The following is a 22,104-nucleotide window of genomic DNA, read 5'->3' on the forward strand; positions in this document are numbered from 1 at the left end:
TCAGGAAAATGTTAACTCTTGCAAAACTCTCCCAAAAAGAAGAATGGTACCACCTGGACATGGACAATTTTTGCAGAGTTTGAGCTGAAGTACAGAGCAGAATCCTCAGCTCCTCCTTCAGATGTCTCCCAACAGCAACCACACACCACTTATTACACAACATCCCTCTGGTTTCTCAACCAGGCAACAATTTTTACACTTCACAAATTAAGGTGTGATCCTTCCTCTGTGTCACATTTTATACATCCTGCACAGCCTAGGCAGCAGCACAGTCTCTAAAAGCCAATAAACCTCTTCTTTCTCAGAACAAATCCCCAATTCCTCATTCAGGACTCTCCACTTAAAGATCCAGCATGTCAGTGGATGGGGATCTCAGCCAAGCTGAGGTTTGCTCTCTTGGTTGCCAGGATGTCAGCAGAACACCTTGGAAAAAACCACACCACCCAGCTGTGTTCCCTTATATTTGAAGGTAACAAAAGGAAACAAAGATTTCCTTTTTTTGTTCCCCTTTCACAGAGCTCCCCGCACATGCACTCAATGCATGAAACTTCCCCAGGCAATGGCAGCAGATGCCTTCCTGCACAAAAGACACTGATGTTGGGCAAGATCCCTTATAAAGAGGTTTTTCCTTTCTGAGCAACACACACACAAAGGAAAGAGACCAAAGTATGTTCTTCACATAAATAGCAGCTATATAACAGGCAAAGCAGGGTTCAGGAATGACACTTTTTTATTTGTCTTTGACTAATCAGTCAATCAGTCATTTACATCTTTTTGCATTAACCAATGATTATCACACTCTTGTTCCCCATGCTTTTTCCCTATTTCAATATTTGAAATGGCTAATCTACCTCAGTTCAGTCTTTGAAAGACTTGCTCACCAGTTATTTGTTCACCATGATTTATCTTGTGCAATAGAAGCACACTGACTATGAGATCACTGCTCAGACAGAATAGCAACAGCAGGAAAAGAGTTCAGAAGAACGTGCACAGAATGGTGCCTTCTGGAAGGAAGGCTGAGCTCAGAAGGTGCAGCACTCTCTCACAGCACACTGAAAAATGCATTCAGTAGCTTTTCTAGACACACCTCTTTCTTCCAACATTAATTTCATACATTTAGTTCTAATATTACAACGTCTCTGCACTGAACACTGGACCCTTCTCACAGTTCTGGCATTTTATATTCTCTTACCTCAGCTTTTCCTCACCTTCACCTTTTGTATTTCAACTCGAGCCTGTTGCCACTGCTGGGGAACACTACTCAGAAACAGGGGCTGGCAGCATGTCAGAGCTCCTGCTTGCTTATCAGTGTGTGCTCACCCATCCTCCTCCTCAGGAGAGCTCCAGATTCTGAGTTTCCCCTGTTGTGAGTCCCTGCACTGGGCAGTTCTTGGGTGCAGCCTGGAGGCTCGTCACGACCAGCCCACTCCATCCACTCAGAAATTATTGATCATTATTGGTTATTCAGCACTGAAGCTCCAACTCCACAGCACTGTACTCATGTCACCTGGGAGCAGGGCTGAGGTTGAGCAGGGAAGGGTGCAGCAAATACCAAGACAAACTTGTAACTTTAGAATCTGCAAACGTGAGAGGTTTTGTCACCCTTGCACACAAGAGCTTCTGTGAGGATCACTGAGACTCGTGAGCTGGGACATGGCCCTGTGGGGAGGCACACGGGGCTGTGAGTCAGGAGCTCTGGGGGATGCTCCTCTGCTCCCAAGTGACTCATGCTGAGCCAGAGCCTGCTGCTGCTGAGGACAATAGCAAATAACCCACTGCTCTGTGTGGTGACCAAGCACCGTGTGACCAAATGGAGCTCCCCAAGAGTGGAGCTCCCCGTCAGAAGGGTACAAACCCCCACAGTTATTAGGATTTATGCTGCACTTCAAGAGCATGAGAATAAAGTGCTGCACACATGCAAAGCACAGCAATGCCTCTGTAAAAAACAAAAGCATGTTGATTATTGCTTTTGCAAAAGGCAGAGGAGCAAGAAAAGGTTGCTTTCAAGATTGATTGAAGGATGATACTTTCATCACTTGGACAATCATTTTACAGGTTCCCAGAGCCACTCAAGAAGTGGGCAATTTCCTGCACAAGGGTTTAGAGATGCCCTAAAGGCACAAGTATCCTCTGAAACAGGTTTGCTGCACAGCAGCAGTTTCAAGGCATGTGGACTAGCGAGAATTTGGAAACTGGCACGCTGAAGTTCCAGCCTGTACTGACAGAGCTCAGCAGGGATGTGATTTCTGCACTGTCAGGCTTGGAACAACTCATTTCTAAAGCAGGCAGATGAAGCTGGTTGGGCTTCAGAGACACAAATCAATCATGGCAAGTCACACATTTCTAGAAGAGGCTGATTAGCTGAATCCCCTGGGAGCCAGATGAGACAAATTCATTCCCCCCACACAGAACACTCTCACTCAGGACAGAGGTCACTCCTCCCTACCAGTAACCTGGATGATGAACACAAGGTGCCTTATTCCTTCATTAGGTCACAGTATGCCAGGCTCAATTCAATAAAATCTCCATTGCTAAAAGCTGTCTCGTCCACTGATTAAATGCCCCATGTAGTCTATTAGTTAAAACCACTGTCTATCTTATGATCACAGTGGGTTCCTAACATCCCAAACTGAATCTAAATATTGAGTTTTATTCAAAAGAATTTTATCAAAAGCCTGGGTTGTTTTTTTCTTCTTTTTCAAACATGCACTAAACATACACTGAGCTGAGAATTTAACAGATGTTTTTGTTACTATTATAATCTAATCTTTTCCTGCAGGCTGTTGTAGTAATTTTGCCACTAGAAGATAATAAAAAAACATTTTCTCCCCTGCAGAGCTTACCTTTGGCTGACTCAGCTGAGCAGCTGCAGTTTCCTTTACTTGCTTTGAAATTATTGCATCCCAATTGGGCAAGATATTTCTGCTACTGAGAAACAAGTGGCTTTGGAGAAAATGCCAGAGGCAATCAGATAAAGTCTCTTCACCTTGCTCTGGTTGCATTAAAAGCTGTCATTTTGGCTGCAGCTTTTTCAAGTGGTCCCAACCTGGTTCCCAGCCAGGAAAAACAGAGCTGCTCAGACTGCCTATCAAACGACTCTTATGGTTACTGGTGAAACACCCAGTTTGTATCTCAGTAAGGAATTCAAAGAAGTGTGCAAGAGCTTCCAAAACAAACAAACAAAATACCAACAGAAAGTCAGCTCTCAATTGCAACTGCTTAATGCTGACTGTAAGCCCAAAGTGTATCTTGGGGCTTCCCTTGCCTTGTGCAACAGTTGCCTGAACACTCCTCCACCTCTGACTGAAGAGGGACAAAGGGAAAAACCTTCAAATCCCAGGTGGTTTGGCCAGCCCAATGCTGTGTTTGGCTGATGTGTTGGACAGGTGAGCATACTGAGAAATAAGTAAAATAAACTAAAGTATTATGTCTCAGTAATAAAGACTATGATTAGGATATGAGAGCAAATTCAGAATAATTCAGAATAATCAGAATAAGAAGGAAAAAAACAGTTTCAGAGTTATAATCAGTGGTTGGTTAGATTTGAATTACTCTGTCAGCTAAGACAAACTCTGGCATATTTAGTTCAGTGCTTTGTCTATTTATAGTTTACAGATAGTTACAGTTAGATCTTGTTAAAAAAAAAACCAACAAAACAACAAAACAGCATTCTGTATAGAGTTAATTTCTAAGCTGGGCAGATCTCCCCAGAGGTAGCAGACTGCTCCCAAGGCGGGCAGGACAGAGAGAGCTGGTACTCCAGTACCAGTCTGCAAAGGCAGATCACGCTCCTTCCACCGACAGACCGCTCAGTCCCACAGAAAAGGCAGGAGGACTGAAAAGACCCCCACACTAAAGCCCCGGTGACCTGCTCAGCCCAGCAGCCTCCCCTCTGTGCTGAGCTTTCTCGCAGGTTTTCAGGGGTTTGTCAGTGACCTCTGTACTGTACCTCTGCAACCCTCCCTCGTACACTGCTGGGCAGCCACGTACTGCACTGAACTTAGTCCATGTCCTCATTTATCTGCTCGTCTGCCTCAAACAGAAGGTGTAAAGAAGTAAGGTCTTGTGGAAACTCCCATGATTGCCAAGCACTTTAGCTCTAAAGCGTACCATGAGCCACCCAGCCCACATTATTATTACCAAAGAAAATGAAAACCTGGAAAAAAAATATTTCTAGTACCTTGACAGGTCCATCATTTCCCATTAAAAATAGAAAAGCCATTTCAGAAAGTGAGCAAGCACCTGAATTATAGATCAGCACAGGCCTGGGGTTGTGTGACTGCACCTGGCAAGGGTCAGAGCTCGGCTCCCCTGCAGCACCTTCAGCAGCCCTGGGGGACTCACAGCTCTGGCCACCAACCCCAGCACCCTCCTGGCAGTGTCATGCGGGGGGAATGAGTTCGTGGGAGAGAGGAATGCAAAAGATTTCCCTGCAACGCCAATCTCGGTGTTAATAGCTCGTTCTCTACACGAACGTCTGTAATTGTAATCACAAAAGTGGTTAGAAGATGTGATCCAAAGCTTGGGAAGAGGTCTGGTTTCTGTTTTGGACCAGTGTTATGCGTAGCTCTATTTATATCCCTCTCCTTAACTGTAAAACACTGGGGGTATTTTATCACTGAAACAATCTTCATACAACGTCACCCACGTCTACCATTCTGCCTGACGGAATTTACTGCTATTAGCGGATGATGAAACTTGACCCTAAAACTGAGAGCAAAGTAAACACACCGAGTTCTGCTTGCGGGAACCAAGCGGAGAGCGCGCAGGAGGCTGCTGGCTGTCAGCAGGGCACTCCCAGCCGTGGGGCTCACTCCCGGCCGTGGGGCTCACACCCGGCCGTGGGGCTCACACCCGGCCGTGGGGCTCACACCCGGCCGTGGGGCTCACACCCGGCCGTGGGGCTCACACACAGCCGTGGGGCTCACACCCGGCCGTGGGGCTCACACCCGGCCGTGGGGCTCACTCCCGGCCGTGGGGCTCACACCCGGCCGTGGGGCTCACACCCGGCCGTGGGGCACTCCCGGCCCAGCCCAGCCCGGCCCGGCCCGGCCCGGCCCGCGGGCTCCATTGGCCGCGGTGTCGGTGGGCGGGGAGCGAGCGGGCCCGGCCCCGGAGCGGAGCGGCCCCGCCCGGCGCGGCCACGGGAGCGCTGCCGGGGCCGCAGGTACGGGGGAACGGGGCTGGGCAGGGGGGACAGACCGGGCTTTTCCTCCGCCGGGCCGGAGCGAGGGGACAGGAGCGCTCTGGAGGCTCCGCTCCGCCCGCCGTGGGACAGAGCGGCGGGGTGGGGTCCCGCGGTGTGTGCTGAGCCCCGGGTATTGGGGTTTTTGAGGGGCGGGGTGGGTTGGGGTTTTTGAGGGGCGGGGTGGGTTGGGGTTTTTAGTGGGACTCTCTAAGTTACCGACTTTGCCCGTGTACCGAGAGCCCGGCCGCTGCTCTCGCTGCGGAGCTGTGCGCGGGACCCCGCTTGGGCCGGGCGCCTGTTCCAGAGAGCCCCGTGAGCTGCCGGGCTCAGGGACGGACAGGGAATTGTCGCTTCCCCCGGTGGTTCCCCCCTCAGCAGCCAGCCCGTGCCTGCCGCTGGTCACGGCTCCGGTGAGCGGCGGAGCGCCTCGAATGAGTGCAGGGTAAGGTTCTGCCTTGAATTTCGTGGTTTTCCCCCTTCCTCCTTCCCTTCCTTCCCTTCCTCTGCTGCTCGGGCGCCTCTGAGCCGGGCTGGCACTTTCAAGAGCCACAAGTGAGCTAAGGCTGCCAGCAGCTGGGTTTGGTAGCATCAGTCGGAGCTCCCCAAGAGCCGCTGCCCGGCCTTCCCCTGCCTCTGGCCGTGTACGGAGCAGCAGTGACGAGAAGTTTGGTAGCTCAGTCGGTCCGTGTCCCGCTGGCATCGGCGACATTCTTAAAGGCCTGATGTGACAGCCGGTCCCAAAATGTACACGTGCTGAATTGGGTTGCTCATAAGCGTGGCAGGAAGGAGATTACCAGAGCCCTCCGTAGCCCTGCAGTTACAGCGTGCCTGGAAAGAGGGAGAAGCAAGCTGAAATGCCCTTGGGCAGGAAAAGGAGAGGAACTTCGTTCTTACTCTAAATGCCTGCTCAGGCAGCTGCGTCCTACTTGCTGACCATGGTGAGCAAGAGCTTTTGCCAGCCCTAACTCCAGGAGAGATTTCTCAGAGCAAAGCATAAAGAGGGAGTCAGGGAAAGCTGCAGAGAGATGAGGCTCGGGGCATTTTCTGCTGGCAGCCCTCAGCAGTCAGATCTCGGTGTGGTGGACCATCCCATGCGTGGTATGCATGAGGTATGCATGGCTACCGAGGCTGTCAGTTCTGCCTGACGGCAGGAACGGAAGGATCAGGTAGAACAGCTCGCTACATCAGTACACCTAAGCCTTAGATACATACAGACTTGAAAAACATACCCCTGACTTGTTGACCCGTGAGCTTAAGTTGAAATGGTGTGCCTGGCAGGCATCAACATGGCTGTTTATAATCACAAGTGAACAAGCGCTCATTGTTAAGTGTTGTGGCGTGCTTACTTCTGGAGTGGAGTGCCAAGCTGTATTTTTTTTTTCCTTTGAACATCAGTCATAGTCATATTCACTGCATAGTATTTGATCACATGCAGAACCAGCAGATCATGATGAAAAAAACAACCCCAGAATTTGCCATGCCAAAAACTTCTGTGAAAAGCAGCATGCCAGAAAAACACATCTTGCCCCCCTAACTTCAGCTGGGTAAGCTGCTGCTGCTGCATGTGGTACACAGACATATGTAGCACTTGGTAATAAGCACTGTGACCCTGCTGACCTGACACAGCAAACTTGAGCAAACAGGAAAAAATCGTTTACCAGAATGAATAAAATAGATTAGCCTTCATATCCTCACTTTGTTCCAAAGGGAGAGGCTCTCATCTCCCAGGAAAGGAGACCATAGTAACACTCAGCAGATATCTTTATTTACCAGATTCCCAAAGTGCTTACGTTCCAAAGCCAAACTGTGGATTATTTGCAGTGAGTCACAGCAGTAACATGAAATTGTGTTTTATGTGGCCAGTCCAGCCGAGCACTGTGTGGAACTTGGGGCAGGATGGATCTGGCTTGTGGTGGGATGTGATGGGTCAGCCCCTCAGATGGCTGTTTCTGTCCCCCTACCTGAACAGGGAGCACACCCAGGGATAGGGTGAGTTGTCCAAGCCTAAAAGTAGGTACTGTAAATCCCACTCCTATTTTTTTTTTTAATTTTTTTTCTTTTTATTATATGTGCTGTTCTCCAGTCACTTATGCCTGACGGGGGAGAGAGATGGAAGGAAAACATTCTGCTTTTGCATCCCAGGAAAACTCCTTCAAGAAATACCCTGGGCTAGAGCAGCCAACAATTTTAGTCTCAGCAGAGAAGATTTTCCCATGACAGAGTTGGCTTTTCTTAGGCTAATTCATGGTATTTTAACTAGGTGGCAAATTAGAGGGTGGAGGAGTAAGGACATACCTGCAGGTGAAAGTCTGATGTGTAACGAGAGCTCACCTTCATTTTTTTTTCATACTACAGGATTGTGTCCAGTCCCTTCTCCTTTGCTCCATGCAGTAAGTCCAAGAGCTTTCTGTTGCAGGGACCCAGGTCAATGCAACAGCTAAAGCTTTCACAGCAGCAGAGCTTACACTCCTCTTTGAAAATGAGTTCAGGTTTCCTGGCTCTGTGCAGGCAAGGTCTTTATATCTGACAAAATATTTTCATTTCCACTGGAATCTGGTGTGCAGAGATCCCTAGAAATAGAGTCATTCAAGTACCATCAGTTCTTGAGAGGTTGGGCCATGCCTCTAAACTACATAAAGTAAAAGAGCTTGGCTAAGAGCTCTGTGACCCAGAAGCGTGAGGAAAGGAAAGTGGTGGGACTGTTTTGGTTTATCTCATTTGGTGTTGCTGGTGCCAAAAGTTGACAGTATATTATTGCAGTATATTCACAGTCTTTGCACACTAAGGATCCCAAGCTGTAATTTGAGTTTTTCCTTTATTATTTATGTGCTCATCTTGCTCTTTCACGCAGAAACTCCTCATGCAGGGATTTGTGGAGAGACCACATGCCAGGATAGGTGACAGTCCGGGTAGCCCGAGTCAGGGAGTTTGGTGCACAGCTGTGGACAACAGTTTGCCCTACCTGTTTGTTCTTCAGCCTAATTTGTGTATTTAAGAGGGAGAGGGTGTTACACATGGTGCTTATTGCAGCAGCAGGGCTCTCCATGCACAGACCCACTCGGGCTGATGGATCCACGGAGGGAATGGAGGCTCCCACCCCTCTGATGACAGCTTTGCCCAGCTGCTGCATGTCTGTGCCATGGCAGGTTGGTTGGGGTGTGATTTCAGCCCCTGCTGCTGCAGCCAGGCTGGAGCAGTCAGTGAGTGTAAACTGCCCAGCCAAGTGAGTGGATGTGCCCAGCACTGCCCAGCTCCATCCCGTGCATTCCGGTGCTTTGAGGCCCTGAGGATGCACATCCTTCCCTCCAGCTCCAGGGGGACCCCAGGGAAGGCAGCTCTTCAGGAGCACTCAGCCTCTCAGTGAAAGCTGTTCCTGCAGGATAGGTTGCCTCATTTAGGTCTCCCATGGCTAAACCTGTGTCTTGGCCTTGTGCCTTTTCACCCTAGAGAAGGAACTCAGAGGAATTGTCCGGTCTGTGTGCCAGGTGAGAGGTACACGGGGTGCAGCAGCCTTCAGCAGCAGCTCTGTGGTTTCCCTTCAGCACAGCAAAGGGGTGATTGGCAGTGAGGGACAAGGGTACAATGTCCCCCGCACACAGGAGCAGGCATATTGTCATCCTCCTCTATCCCTTCCCTCCAGCTCTGCATCAGTGGTTCGATGAGCCTTTAGCAGCAACCAGGGTAACAACACATGCCCCTGTGATCTCGGAGCTGCCTCGTGATGGCTGAGCTACCTCGCTGCAGGAGGAAATGACTCACATTCCCATGGCCAGCTGGCCTTGGGGCAGCACCCTCCAGCCTGCAAGGGGCAACAAAAAAATCCATTTACAGGGAGCACCTTCCTTACTGCAGACTGCCAAGAGCAAGCAGCTGCTTTCACTTCAGAGTTACCCTTACCTGGGTTTCCTGTTAGACCAAAAACACAGCACACTATCAAACCCCCAGATTGTGTGAGAAGGAGGGTGCAGAGGTGTGGGAGAGATGAGTGTGCTGCATTCCACTTCCCCTTCAGCAGAGCTCACAGTTTTCAGAATGATGTGTCTTGCATTTGGAAGCACCATCAGTCCTGGGATAATGGAGGAAAGGCTTAGCTTGTGTGGGTTTATTCACATTGTGAGGGCTTTTTTAATTTCTTTTTTTTTTTTTACCCTTTTTCTCATCCATAGAAGACCAGCAGGAACAAGCGATATCACAGAGTTTTCTTTTGTTCTTTTGCCTCAGCTCTGGCCCAAAATGGAGCTGTGGGGGAGTGTGTGTCTGTAACCAATCCTTGAGAGAGCAGGTGTGCAGTCAGAAATTGGAGGTCTTGCTCTCAATACCCCTTTATGCAGATCTATGGATCTACATAAAATCAGGCTCAGACCTGAAAGCAGCTTTCTTTTCCAAGGGTGCACAGGTAGACTGGTAAAAAGCAGAACCAGGAAGACCTGGCTCTGCCTTCAAGGGCTTCCATTGCTGCAAATTGAGCCACTCCAGTATAGCCTGGGCTGTTGCAAAATGAAGTTTGAAGATTTTATTTAGAAGGAGGAGTGCTCGTGAGATTACCTGTAGCCTCAGATTGCATTAGGAGCTTCTCACCCGTGCCTACACTGGCTGCTCACCTTCACCCTGGTGCAGATGCCTGCAGTTTCACCACTTCCCTCTTTGTTTTCCTCTCCTCAGAGTGAGCTGGAGATGGTGGACCATCTTGCAAACACGGAGATCAACAGCCAGCGCATTGCTGCTGTGGAAAACTGCTTTGGGGCTTCTGGACAGCCCTTAGCCTTGCCAGGCAGGGTCCTTCTGGGAGAAGGGATTTTAACCAAAGAATGCCGCAAGAAACCAAAGCCTCGCATATTTTTCCTTTTCAACGACATCCTCGTCTATGGCAGCATAATCATCAACAAAAGGAAGTACAATTCCCAGCACATCATCCCCCTTGAAGATGTCACTTTGGAGACGCTGCCAGACACCTTGCAGATGAAGAACCGCTGGATGATTAAAACCTCCAAGAAGTCCTTTGTGGTTTCCGCAGCCTCCCTCACGGAGAGGAAGGAGTGGATCAGCCATCTGGAGGAGTGCATCAAGCACCTGCTGACGAAGACGGGCCGGCAGCCCTGCAGGGAGCACGCTGCTCCCTGGATCCCAGACAAGGCGACGGACATCTGCATGCGCTGCACGCACACCAAGTTCTCCACGCTCACCCGCAGGCACCACTGCCGCAAGTGCGGCTTCGTCGTGTGCGCAGACTGCTCCAGGCACAGGTTCCTGATGCCCCGGCTGTCCCCCAAGCCCCTGAGGGTCTGCAACCTGTGCTACAGGCAGCTGCTGGCGGAGAAGAAGAAGGAGGCAGAGGCGGATCGGAGGCAGATGGAGCCGATCCGCTCCGCCATCCAGGGCTACGAGCCCTCCAGTGGCGATGACAGCGACAAGTCTGACGACGAGAAAGCCGAGCAGTGGCCAGCAGACACGGAGTTCTATACCTCAGAAGTATCCTGGTCGTCTTTCCACAGCTGACCTCCCTGGGAGCTGGTGCCATTCAGACACTGGGAAGCCAACCCCTGGCCTCCAATGTGTGTCCTTCTCAATGTTTTCTCTGAAGGCCCTCCCATGCGTGTCCTTCTCAAAGCTTTCTCTGAAGGCCATGCCTAGAAAGGTGGATCTTGGCCCCTGTGTGTGGTGTCAGAGCAGAGATGAGGTTACCCCTCTGAGAACATCTCATACTGTGTGAGCACAGAGAGGGCAGCTCAGTGGGCAGCACTGAGGACTGGGGCAGCACCCTGTGGATCAGTCTTGGCCAAATGAGCTCACCTTTGGTGCCTTATTCTTCCTCTCTGCTAAAACTCAGCAATGTGAACTTCTTGTTTGAAATGTCTTGAGATTGGCTCTTGGGAGAAAAAGAAGCAAGAAATCCCGGAGTTGAACACATCTGCCTGCTCACGGTGTGTTCCTGTCACAGCAAGGGCCACTCTGGATGCTGCTTTCCATGAGCATTCTGAGATCCTCGCTGCAAGCGTGCCAGCCTGAGGGAATAGCTGCTCATCCCTGCACAGTAAGGCCAGCACCAGCTTCCCTGTCTTCACCTGCGTCTCTCAAGGTTGGAAACGCTGAGAGAGTGGTACTTTGAATGCAGGGAGCTTGTGTGAGGCTCAGTGTGAGCAGCCCTCACAAAGCACTGGAGCACCCAGCTCTCTCACATGGAAAGAGGCCATGCCAGTGGCACAGAGCCAGGAGGAGGAAGGAGAGGGGAAAGGGACAGGGAAAATTACACTGAGCAGTGAAATAGAGGGAGAGAGGTACTGCAGTTCACTCAGCTGAAGTGCAGAGCCCAGATAACAAACACAGACATTTATGCCAGAATACTAGAAACTTGAAAAACTCAAGCCTATCAGGTAAAAGGACAGACCAGGGAAGACTTGTTAAAAGTCTTTAAAAATCCAGGAAAAAGCCCCAAATTAAGATCCTGTGAAGTACAGCACTTCAACTTCCCCTTCCCTCCTGGGCAGCTGCCCAAGGCATTGGATTCTCACTTGTGGGCTCACCTCCTGCCTTACCAGTCTCACACGTCCAAAGTTAAGGTCCTTTTTGTACTTCAAGGATGGGAGCCAAAGACTTTACAGTTTACTTGAGATCAACTTTAAAGTTCAAATTCAAATAGAAATAAACTGTGCTTATTCAAGTATTCTATCATCATGTAGTGTGGGAGTAAATATAGAGGAAATCAGACAACAGCAATAGTTTTGCAGCAGACATTTCTACAAACTCCCTTATTACTTTTAGTATATTTTTGTATTGTGTATTTTGTGGTCTGGAAAAGCGACATGGCTGGGAATACACTGCCAGTGTTCTAAAATGTTTCCTCACCATGACCTGTTAACAATCAGTGCATTGCTTGACAGATGGCCATATTTTGTTGTTTTTTTCTTAATTTCAGTTCAAGATAATTATTCTTACTGTCTTTTATAAACTGCTACTGTTCCAGTGAATTTGTATCACTTGACTGTGTGTGAATAAAGATATGGCCAAGAGGAAGGAGCCAGGAAAGCAGGGCAATAAAGAGTGTTATTATTGAACAGAAGTTTTAACAAGAGCTGGGATGTAGGCCTGGCCAGCCCAGCACAAGTTGTGACTCCTCAGCTGTGGGGAGACTGCTCTGGTTTCTATTTACTGCTTGAAGGTAAGGGCATCGAATCTGATGCTTCCTTTCTATTTATACCATGTTGTCGTCTGACAGACTTTTCCCAAGTCTTCTGCAATCCCCTGCAGTAGTCTGTATTAATTGGAACGGTATTTTTCCGGTGGGGACACAGCTCAGAGTGGGCCAGCAAACCTTATGACCTAAGCAGATGTTTTTGGGCTTTAAAGCAATAAGTACACTGAGTTCTGTTTTTTCCATCCCTCTCCCAGCTTAGTTCCTAACTCTGCACAGCAGTGATTGTTTTTACAATGCCTCCCACCCACCAGAAGGGTGTACATGCTATGCAAACAGAAAATGACCTTAAAAATAAACAGCCATTAGAATGCTTCACAAGCCAAAAATAGCCCAGCTGCTGAATCTGCATCCAGTCAGAAATGTATTGCAGTTTTGAAGCTAATCCTCAGTTCTGTTAGAGATCAGCTTACTTTGTGTTCGAAGGTCTTACTATTGCCAGCCCCAAAAGACCTATGAACTGCTTTTATGCTCTAATGAGGAAAGGCATGCCTCTAAAGAATGCCTTCATGATGAGCAAGAGCTTTTCTTAATCACAGCAGGGGAAAAAAAATTAGGAAAAACCAAAAACACCACCAAAACCAACCCAGCCCCTTTTCTTGGTGCATGCTGCTGATGGTTTTTGGGGAAATGCACACACCTTCCACCAGCTGGAAGCCCCAAGAAACCAAGCAATTCTTAAACTTCTAATGCCTATGGTAAAAGGACCCTGCCCAGGAAAACATGGGGAAATTTAAACAAAACCTCTCCTCCACTTCCTGAAGTTCTGTTGCAGAGCTCAGCACTGGGATTAGAGCCTGGGGCTCCTGGCTTCTGGCCTGCTGAACACATGGGTTTTAAATCACAGGCTGTGTGCTGTTACAGCCCAGCCTGGAGTTTTCCAGCCTGATTCTATCTCCAGTGCATTAATAGGGCATTTCCTGATGGTTTGTGCTCTTTCTGTTTTAGCTAAATAAAGGCCTTACCAGAGATTCATTCCAGTTTGCAGCTCCATGTGGCCAGGAAGAGCAGCAGCTCCAATGCTCACCTTGGGAAACATCTGCAGGCTGGAGGGTGTGTGGGGCCACAGCCTCCTCCTGAAGGACTCCCACATGTGAAGTGTGGGGACCATTGGCCAGAAGGGGTTCCTTCCTCAACCCCTGCCTGAAGGTGTCACAGCCCAAAGGGCACAGCAGGGTGAAGGTGTCCCACTGCACACCATCCTCTCTGCTCTCCAGAGTTGGGTAGGAGTGGAGGAAGAGGATGGCACTGGTGCAGCAGCCAGCCAAGAAAGCTTAAGAGAAGGTAATGCGGAGATTTGCTTTGCAAATAAACGAAAAGAATCAGAAAGGTTCAAGGAAAGCTGTGTGTTGTGCACACAAGGCACAGCTTGGGCATGCTCCAGTTCCCAGGTGCACACCAGTTCTCAGACACTCATAGCTCCCACAGAATGCTGACTCAGCTTTCACAGGGGCTCAGGAGGGAGAAGTGAGCCAGCTGCTCCAACCGAGTCTCACTCCCAGTTTCTCAAACACTCAGTTTCTATCCAAGCTGGATTTCTGGCTCTGCCACAGCTCGCAGCCTCTTCCAGCACCCTATTGCTGCAAGGCATTTCTCATGTTCCTCAGCCTGGATTTTTGATGAGGAGGAGGAGGAGCTGAGGAGTACACATGGTCCCAGCTGCTCCTGAGCTGTGAAGTGTAAAACTCCAATGAGAAGTACAGGCTTCTGTTTCTCATTCTTTCTGCTCCAGGCCATGGACCTTTAAGAATGGTGCTGGCAGGAAGGAGATGTTACACTGCTGTCCCATCCATGATGGACACAACACAGCTGTAAGAAACCCTTTCCCAAGGCCTGTGTGCTGGAGATGGTGTCCAGGGCACCTGGAGAGGAGCACAGGCTGCACACCAGGGTGTAAATAAAGCACTGCAGGGCCAATACCCAGCCAGGTCTGCTAAATGTTCCAGGCAGGAGCAGCCCCAGTGCCATGCAGGTGTGTGGGAGGGAGCCTCTCCTGCCTGTGCTCACAAAACCTCCAAATGCAGCCAGTGCTGTGGTCCTGTGCCACAGGTGGAGGAGAGGAGGCAGGCAGGGAGGTGGTGTGAAGTGCTGGTGAATCCTGAGCAACACCAAAACTGGCGTTTCACTTGAATTCCAGTAAGGGCTGGAAATGAAAGGAGCAATGAGCAGGTTTTCTGTAAACCTCTTATGGAGAGGCTCACAGCCCAGAGCGAGTTACACAACCTCCCCAGGCTGTTAGTGTAGGAAGGGGAGAGAAAAAGAAGGAGGGCAGCTAGATAAAAGGTTTTACTTTAGCAAAGCTCTATTGTGCAGCACCTTCTGTTGCACACACGCTGGGGCAGAGCACCTGCTGCCAGCAGACATCCTGCTACCTGTAGTCCTGCTGCCCAGACTGCTCCCTGCAGAAAGGGATTGCTGAGCCTTGGCCAGCCTCTTCTTTTTTTAAATCATAAACACAATGTATTTTGGTGACAACCTATGGAAAAAAATGGATTTGAGAAGGAAAAAGCATTAACTCAAGGCCAGACAGGTCTCTTTCTCTCTAACAGCAACAAGAAAAAAAAGGCACATGTTTTTTTTACAGGAAGAGTTACACATAAGGTAAAACCAGAGCCTTGGTGGCTTCATATTTAAAGGATTTCCAGAGTGCCCCTCACAATCATCCTCAGGTGGCTCAAACAGCTCCAATAGCAAGGTGAGAGCCAGAAGCAAGCCACAAACCAGAGCCACCAGCAGCCAGGTCACAGCTTCCTGGCTTCTGTCAGAGCCTCTGACCTGATGAGAGAGAGCTCAGCAGCAAGTTCCAGGCAAACTAACGTGAGTCTCTATATCCTCCCCAAGATGTCCTTGAGCACAGCTGTTTCCTGTTTGAGCAGCCTCTAAGAGCCAGGTGCTGTTCATAGTCCAGAAGTCTTTCCTAGGTAGCGTAGGGCTTTGCACACCCTGTGAGCCAGCCCTGCTCCCAGGCATCAGTGCCAGTCCTCTGGGGCTGGGGCTGCAGCACCTTCCCCTGCACAGCTGCTGCAGGGCTGGGGCTGCAGCACCTTCCCCTGCACAGCTGCTGCAGGGCTGGGGCTGCAGCACCTTCCCCTGCACAGCTGCTGCAGGGCTGTCTCCTCTCTGGGGAGAGGCTGCTCTTCACTGCCTCAGCAGGATCCAGCTGCTCTCCCCGACACTCTGCTGGGCACAGCTGTCTGTAGAGCCCGGGGAGCAGTGACACTGCACTGCTGGGGCCTCTGCAGCACAGCTTTCTGCTGGGGCTCAAGCAGGGCAGATGCTTCCCCCAGCCCTCAGCAGACAGCCTGGTGTCAGGCACATCCGTCCCGTGGCGTGTGAGGCTGCAGCTGCATTTCTTCATTCACCAGCACCAGGCTGGAGGCAGATACAACCCCCACGGGCTGAGCAAGCCCCTCAGTCTGTGCTGGGTCCCACAGGCACTCAGGATGTCACACGCTGCAGCCATCTGTTTGCAAGGAAACAGCTTTAATGATGAGAGGCTCTACCAAATCCACTGGCAAGGAGCTGTTAATCTGGGGGGATGACAAATGGAGACTGTCACACTCGGCTACTTCAGGACTTAACAGTACTGCTGCTGCTCCCTATAATGCAGCAGTTGGAGGTGTGTTACCTCTGTAAAAACAGGATCTGGAATGCAGCTGGTGCAGCCATGGCTGTGTCACAGAAGGGATCTGAAAGGATGTGTTTGTTGGTTGAGCCCTTACAAGTTAGAGCTCCACAGAGCTTCCCCCCATTTCAGCACCCTCACCCTTCAGGAGAGCCATCTGGGCAGTGCATGAAGAACAGGGGAGCCCAGCACTGGAAATGCTGCTCCCCTTGGGAAATGGGGGAAGGGTCCTGTGCTGGAAGCTGGCAGAGGAGCTGGTCATTGTCCAAGCATAAGCAGCACCCTGGACACAGACTTTGAGAGGCTGCTCCAGAACAGATGTGGTTTTGACAGCTGTCTGGAAGCTCATCACCTGCCATACAGCTCTGCCTCCCACTCAAAGCACTGGAACTTTCTCCTCCTGCTCATTCTCTCCACCAGAATTTGCCTCTGGAGGCTGGATTTTCCTGGGTCCAGCTCATCCAGGTACACTGGGAGGAGGCTGCAGCAAGCAGGGCCTCCCTCCCAGCTGTACCAGCCCTGCACCACAAGCACCTCTGTGAGCTGGAGAGCTCCTGGCTGAAGGTTTAGGAATGACAGCAAGACAGGGGAAAAGAAGGAGCTTCTTAATATATATAAATAAATATATATAGAGAGAGAAAAAGATTGTGCAAAACAAAGCAATAGCACAACCATATCTTAATACAACTTCCACTTTAAAAGGGTGTGAATAAAGATTTCCTTCTTTAAAAATATGGCCTAGTGCTTTGGGTTCTGGTGGCTTGAAGACATTTTTTCTGTAGTGCAAGTAACAAAGGCATTTGGTTTAAATTTTAAGATGATATTGCAGTTCTGAGATCATGAAGTAACTGATTGCAGCTGATGGACAAGGAGAGGTCAGGTCCTCTGCTTAATCACTTGTTTGTACATGGGAAGGCAGTGAGAGAGGAAGGCTCCACTCCTGAGCAGAATAAAAGACACAAAGGCAAATGGGCAGGTCTTCCTTAGCACAGGAAACCCCTTTTGTACAGCACAAAAAATGCCATGCTTTTTTCAGAACAGGATTGCTTTGGCAGTTCATACACTGTATTTTACTCACAGTAGCACGTGTTGGCACACCACTGCAGGAATTGGGAGAACATGAAAGCAGTCTTACCAACCCAGAGCCAGAGCTCACCTATCCCAAAGTCATGAGGGACAGCACCTAAGAGACACCTACAGAGTTTCTGCTGCTTCAGTCTCTTGTCAGAAACCTGTGGAGGCAGTAGTTGGTCCTGGCCTCGTGTGACCAGTCCTCACTCTCAATCTGCCTATTCCCTTTCTGAACACATTTTTGTTTTGGCGCTTTGAGCATCCTGTGGCAATTATCTCCACAATTCCCCATCATACTGTGTGTACAAAAACTTCCCCTGACCTCTGCCAATTCAGGGGGTGCACCCTACCTTCTATACCACAGAATTGTTCCTCCTATTCACCTCTGTGCCAGTCACAGCTGTGCCAAAATCTCCCCCCATTAGTGCCTTTTCCAGGTCGAACAGTTTAAACCAGCCCATCTCTCTTTACACAGGTATCCTCCCATACAGTGTTATTCTTCTCTGTATCCTTCACAACTCTGCAATGCCCTCTTTGGCTCCAAAAGGACAAACACGAGTGGACCAAGCAGGCTGCACAGACCCTTCAAGATGTGGTTGCTACCTGGATTTGTTCAATGACCTAACCGCATTTACCTCTTGGTTTCCTTTCCCATCTGTCCTAACCTTCTTGCCTCCTGACTTTCTGCTGAGCACTGAGCTTGTACTGTCAGAAATCTGTCCAGTGACCTCAAGCTGTTTCCTGAGAGAAAATAGGTCAGCACTCTGTAGCCAGGGTTATGTGCCACTTCCCAATACCAGGACTGCAGGTTCATGGCAATGTTTGCAGCTGCTGACAGGCACTGGGGTGCTGTGGGAAGGTGCCTGTGCTGCCCACTAAGGTTTTGAAACCTTGCAGGTAGATCATCCCCTCTGTTCCTCGCTGTGGTGGCACTGCACGGCGTGACCTTTGTGACCTGTACACACCAGGATGATCTCGTACCTGGGACACAGCACCAGCAGCACAGAGCTGAGCTCTTTAGCTAAGCCCAGCAGCACCTGGGTTTAACTCAGAGCACTGGGACGGCATCCTCTGGGCAGGGTTGAGGGATGATGCGGCTGGAAACGGAGCTGCTGCAAAGCACCACAACCACATCGCTCAACACTTGTCATGTGCAGCTTTCCATGAATATCCGAGGCTCCCAAAAACAAGCCAAGGCTAACCAAAGGACGTGGGGCAGCTTTGAAGCTGGCTCGGTTGCTGGGGTGTGAGCAGCCAATAGTTGGTTAATTGATTTCCTGATTGCTATCTGCAGACACCATCCAATCTTGGTCTATTGTGTAACAATACAGCACAATTACATTAGGCACAACACAAATACATACCTTTGTCACAAGGCAGCCTAATTAGTTAGTAAGAGCAGAGCACTTTGAAGACGTAAAGCACTACAAGAGTGCTCCCTATTATCCTTGCTGGTACTTACCATCAGTGGCACAATGTGAAGGCTGATCTTCACCCCATACTCACAAGGGATGTGCTGCTGCCATTGTCAGCAGCCCCAGCCTCACGGGGCCGGGTTGAGGACATGAAAGTCTGAAATTAGGATTAGACTCAGAGTCAGCACAGGCTCCTGCAGAGTTAAACTTCAGACAGCAAAAAGCCTCAAGTATGCAGGCTGCTGCCAGGCGATGGGAGGCTGCTCGCTGTGGTTATGGAACAAATATTTTTATACACAGATTCCTGGAGAGAATGGCTGGGAAGAAGCATGCAAGCCCCTTTTATGGAAGCCAGCAAAATCATATCCAGGAGCCTTCCTCACCACCACCCTAGTTAGCCTTTTATTACTGACTTTGTTCCTGCATAAGCCATTAATAAACTGCAGTTTGGTCAAAGTCTGCTGTATGAACTGTGTCTCACAGACAGGCACAGAGCAGGCAGATGATTCCCACTGATACTTCAGCAAGTATTCTGCTTCAATCTATTATTTTCTGACCCATTTTGCTCTATCCCCTGCAAGAGCATTTGCTCTTGCACCCTGTCTCTCTCAAGCTCGAATATTACATTCAGCTTTCCTTCACTGCTCTAAAAGGGAGTAAATTTTTTAACTTAGGATTTTGTAAAACTAGTTATGTAGGGTTTAAAATTTACCTGGAAGAGCAAAGTAGAAAAGTGAGATGGCCCCCTCATTTTTGCCCCAAAAGAGTAGGATTTGTAGAGCTACAGAGGTTTGGGTAAATGCAGATAGCAATCAAAAATCAGAGCTGCCCTGGGCTCCTTTCTTGCAGAAAACTTCCATTAGTATCAAGCAGAATTGTCTGCCAGAGAGAGGGCAGAAATGGAGAGGAAATATCCATTGGACAGTTAGCTGGGTGAGAACAAAAACTAATTTTGGAAATCTATACCAATATCAGAAGAATGAGTTTACCTAGAGCCAGGCCAGGCTTTACCCACTTTGTAAGGAGAGGCAGATCTCCTCCAGCTGTGAGGAAATGCCAGCACCCGGGGAGGTGTAGTTGAGGCTAAACACACACCTCCACTGGCTCCATGGTCTCCCCCACTGCAAACACGCAGATCTCTGTAAATGTTCAGGAGCAGATTCTGCTTCTCCAATTATTTTGCCTTAATATCTCAGCACAAGGAGCTGCTCAGGGAGCTGCAGCAGGGTGAGGTAAAAATAAGACCTTCAAAGCTTTTGTGTGTTTAGAATGAACCCAAATTACAAAGATTATTCATCATGTCTCACTGACTGATACAGAAATAACAAACCCTTCATTCTGTCTGCAGATTACATGCACAAAGTCATCTGAGAGTGCTCTACTCCAAAGCAGCATGTCAGAGCATAGGACAGATTTAATTTCACCCTAAATCACTCCTGCCTACTGAAGCTGAGCAGGAAATAAGGAATACAAAACATTTGCATCCTGTTAGACACTCCTGTACAGGGTCTAATTAGTTAAGGTCAAACATCAGTGTAAATCTTCCACTCCCCTGCCACAAAGAAAGTTGCTACATTTCAAAACTTAGCAGTTTCTTCTTTGTCCTGATTGCTGTGAACCTCTACTAACATTTATTACATTCCTTCTTTGATGCCCGTGTCTTGACTGCAGGATCAGAGATTGGTTAGCTATAGAACAGAGCTATCACATTTCTGTAACACACCATTTCCTACTGATAGATTACAAAGTGTTTAACAAAAAGCGCATTCAGGATCTAGATGAGGAGTTACTCAAGGTCACCCAGCAAACAAGCAGAAGAGCCAGAGAAGGTGATAGATCTTCTAAGGCCCGGCAGAATGGGCTTGCCTCAAAGCCACACTGCTCTCCCTGCTGACAGCTGAAGGGTGAGCTCGGGTGAAAGACGAGCAGTGACTTGGAGGGAACGGCAAAGGTACAGGTGTCCAAATGCAGTGTCTGTACTGAATGTTGAAAGCTGTAATGTTCACATTAAATTCTTCCTTCTGAACAGTCATCCAAAGAAATGAATACCTTCATTTCTGCAGACTTCAGAATAATTTTATATATTTACCTCGTAGGCGATTCTGGAATTCATAAATCACACTTAATGAGAAGTATTAGCCCACACTTACTGCAATTACATGATGAATGTTTGATTTCTGGCTTACAGCCTGAAAAATACATAGATTTCTGTGATGTCTAGAAAGGTAAAGATGAAACCTCATGTTTTAATTAGGGGCTAATAGCTTTAGTTCACTTCAATGCAAAGGCCTTTGGTTTTTTAAAAGCTTTCCAACCCAGCTGAAAGGCTGCTACTCAATTAGTCTGGAGTTATACATCAGCTGATCAAGCAGAGACAGTGTAAGCTATTGTAAGAGCTTTTAGTTGGGGGGAAAAACGCATTGCTTTTACATCCTCTGGCTGCACCAGCGCTGCCAAACCGCTGGTGAAGATGGAGCTCAGCAGGTCCTACCACTGCAGCCACACAGGATCAAACCCCTGGGCCTGCCCCGTGTCACCAGCGAGCACTGCTGGAGCTGCTGCAGGAAAAGAACAGGAACATTTAATATCCACATGAATCTGCACAGTTTTTAACAGGAATATTAATTCTGGAACAAGTGATTGGAAGTGTGTGTATGTGAAAGCACCAGAACAATTATCAGAGAGGCCTCTCTGGATAGTGAGGGATGCCATTGCATCAAATGGAGGATTCACTCCTGCTGCCCAGCCCCAGAGGGCCCCACACTAGTGAGAACACAGCGCAGGCAGCTCCTGAACAAGGCCCTGCACTGACAGCAGCACAGTCGCAGGAGTTTCAGCAAGCCACATATGCCAGTCTTCCTGTCGGCCCAACAGGCCAAGGGGCTCACAGGAAGGCAGCAGCAGTAGGATATAAAAGATATCCTAAAATAAAGAGAAGATTTGTCCAAAAACTTGGCTAATCATTGACAATCAAGAACCAGGAAATGAAGTGAGGATTTGACTCATCCTCCAAGTGCACAAGTAAAACTGGCCAGACCCTCTAAGCAGGTATGCCATGAGAGTATGGCTGTGTAAAATCAAATTGCTTAATGACTCTGAATACTACAATCCCCTTCCTGTAATCTTTCAGTGAGTTCGGTAGCCCTAATTTCCTGTAAACCAGCCAAAGAGAGAAAAGGCATGCTCACCTCCTCTGGGTTGCAATCATCAGAAGGGTGTCATCTGAAAGAAACGTGGACACACACTGGGTCTCAACAGCTTTATGCCATGTGTGCTAAGCAGAATTGTACCTCAAAAGAGCAGCTATCCTGGCCCACCCAGCCCTCTGAAGCACAGGGTTTCCTCCCTGCAGAGGTGAATGTTGGTGGGAGCAGGTGATGGCAGACGTTCCACCCCACCTGTGCCCCACGTGCTGGAGCACATATGGCAGGAGCTATAAATTGTGAGGGGCAATAAATGATGAGAAAGGCAAGAGTTCTGCCAGGGCACAGTAGCCTGTAACCAGGCTACAGCACACAGTACCACCCACCACACTGCTGGAACCATCTGAGATGATGCTGAGAAACAAACGCTAACAGCACGCTGGCAGTATTGCACCCCACTGTTACCATCAGCC

The 22,104-nt window shown here is 49.0% G+C and overlaps 1 protein-coding gene across 2 annotated transcripts; it reads left to right on the forward strand.

Annotated features, from left to right (window-relative positions):
- The first annotated feature begins 5,123 nt into the window (after nucleotides 1-5,123).
- PLEKHF1 (pleckstrin homology and FYVE domain containing 1) lies at nucleotides 5,124-12,245 on the forward strand. Of its 2 annotated transcripts, XM_014255566.2 has the most exons (3): nucleotides 5,146-5,167; nucleotides 5,426-5,630; nucleotides 9,851-12,245. In XM_014255566.2, exon 3 carries the CDS (start codon nucleotides 9,863-9,865, stop codon nucleotides 10,682-10,684), a length of 822 nt encoding a protein of 273 aa, XP_014111041.2. In that variant the 5' UTR covers nucleotides 5,146-5,167; nucleotides 5,426-5,630; nucleotides 9,851-9,862; the 3' UTR covers nucleotides 10,685-12,245. The 2 variants fall into 2 exon arrangements, with proteins under 2 accessions (XP_014111042.2, XP_014111041.2); XM_014255567.2 differs by lacking the exon at nucleotides 5,426-5,630 and having other exon boundaries at nucleotides 5,124-5,167.
- The last annotated feature ends 9,859 nt before the right edge of the window (nucleotides 12,246-22,104 follow it).

Source organism: Pseudopodoces humilis, chromosome 14 (genome assembly GCF_049639895.1).
Source record: "Pseudopodoces humilis isolate 2021_Gansu_Grassland_sample_001 chromosome 14, ASM4963989v1, whole genome shotgun sequence".
Classification (NCBI taxonomy): domain Eukaryota; kingdom Metazoa; phylum Chordata; class Aves; order Passeriformes; family Paridae; genus Pseudopodoces; species Pseudopodoces humilis.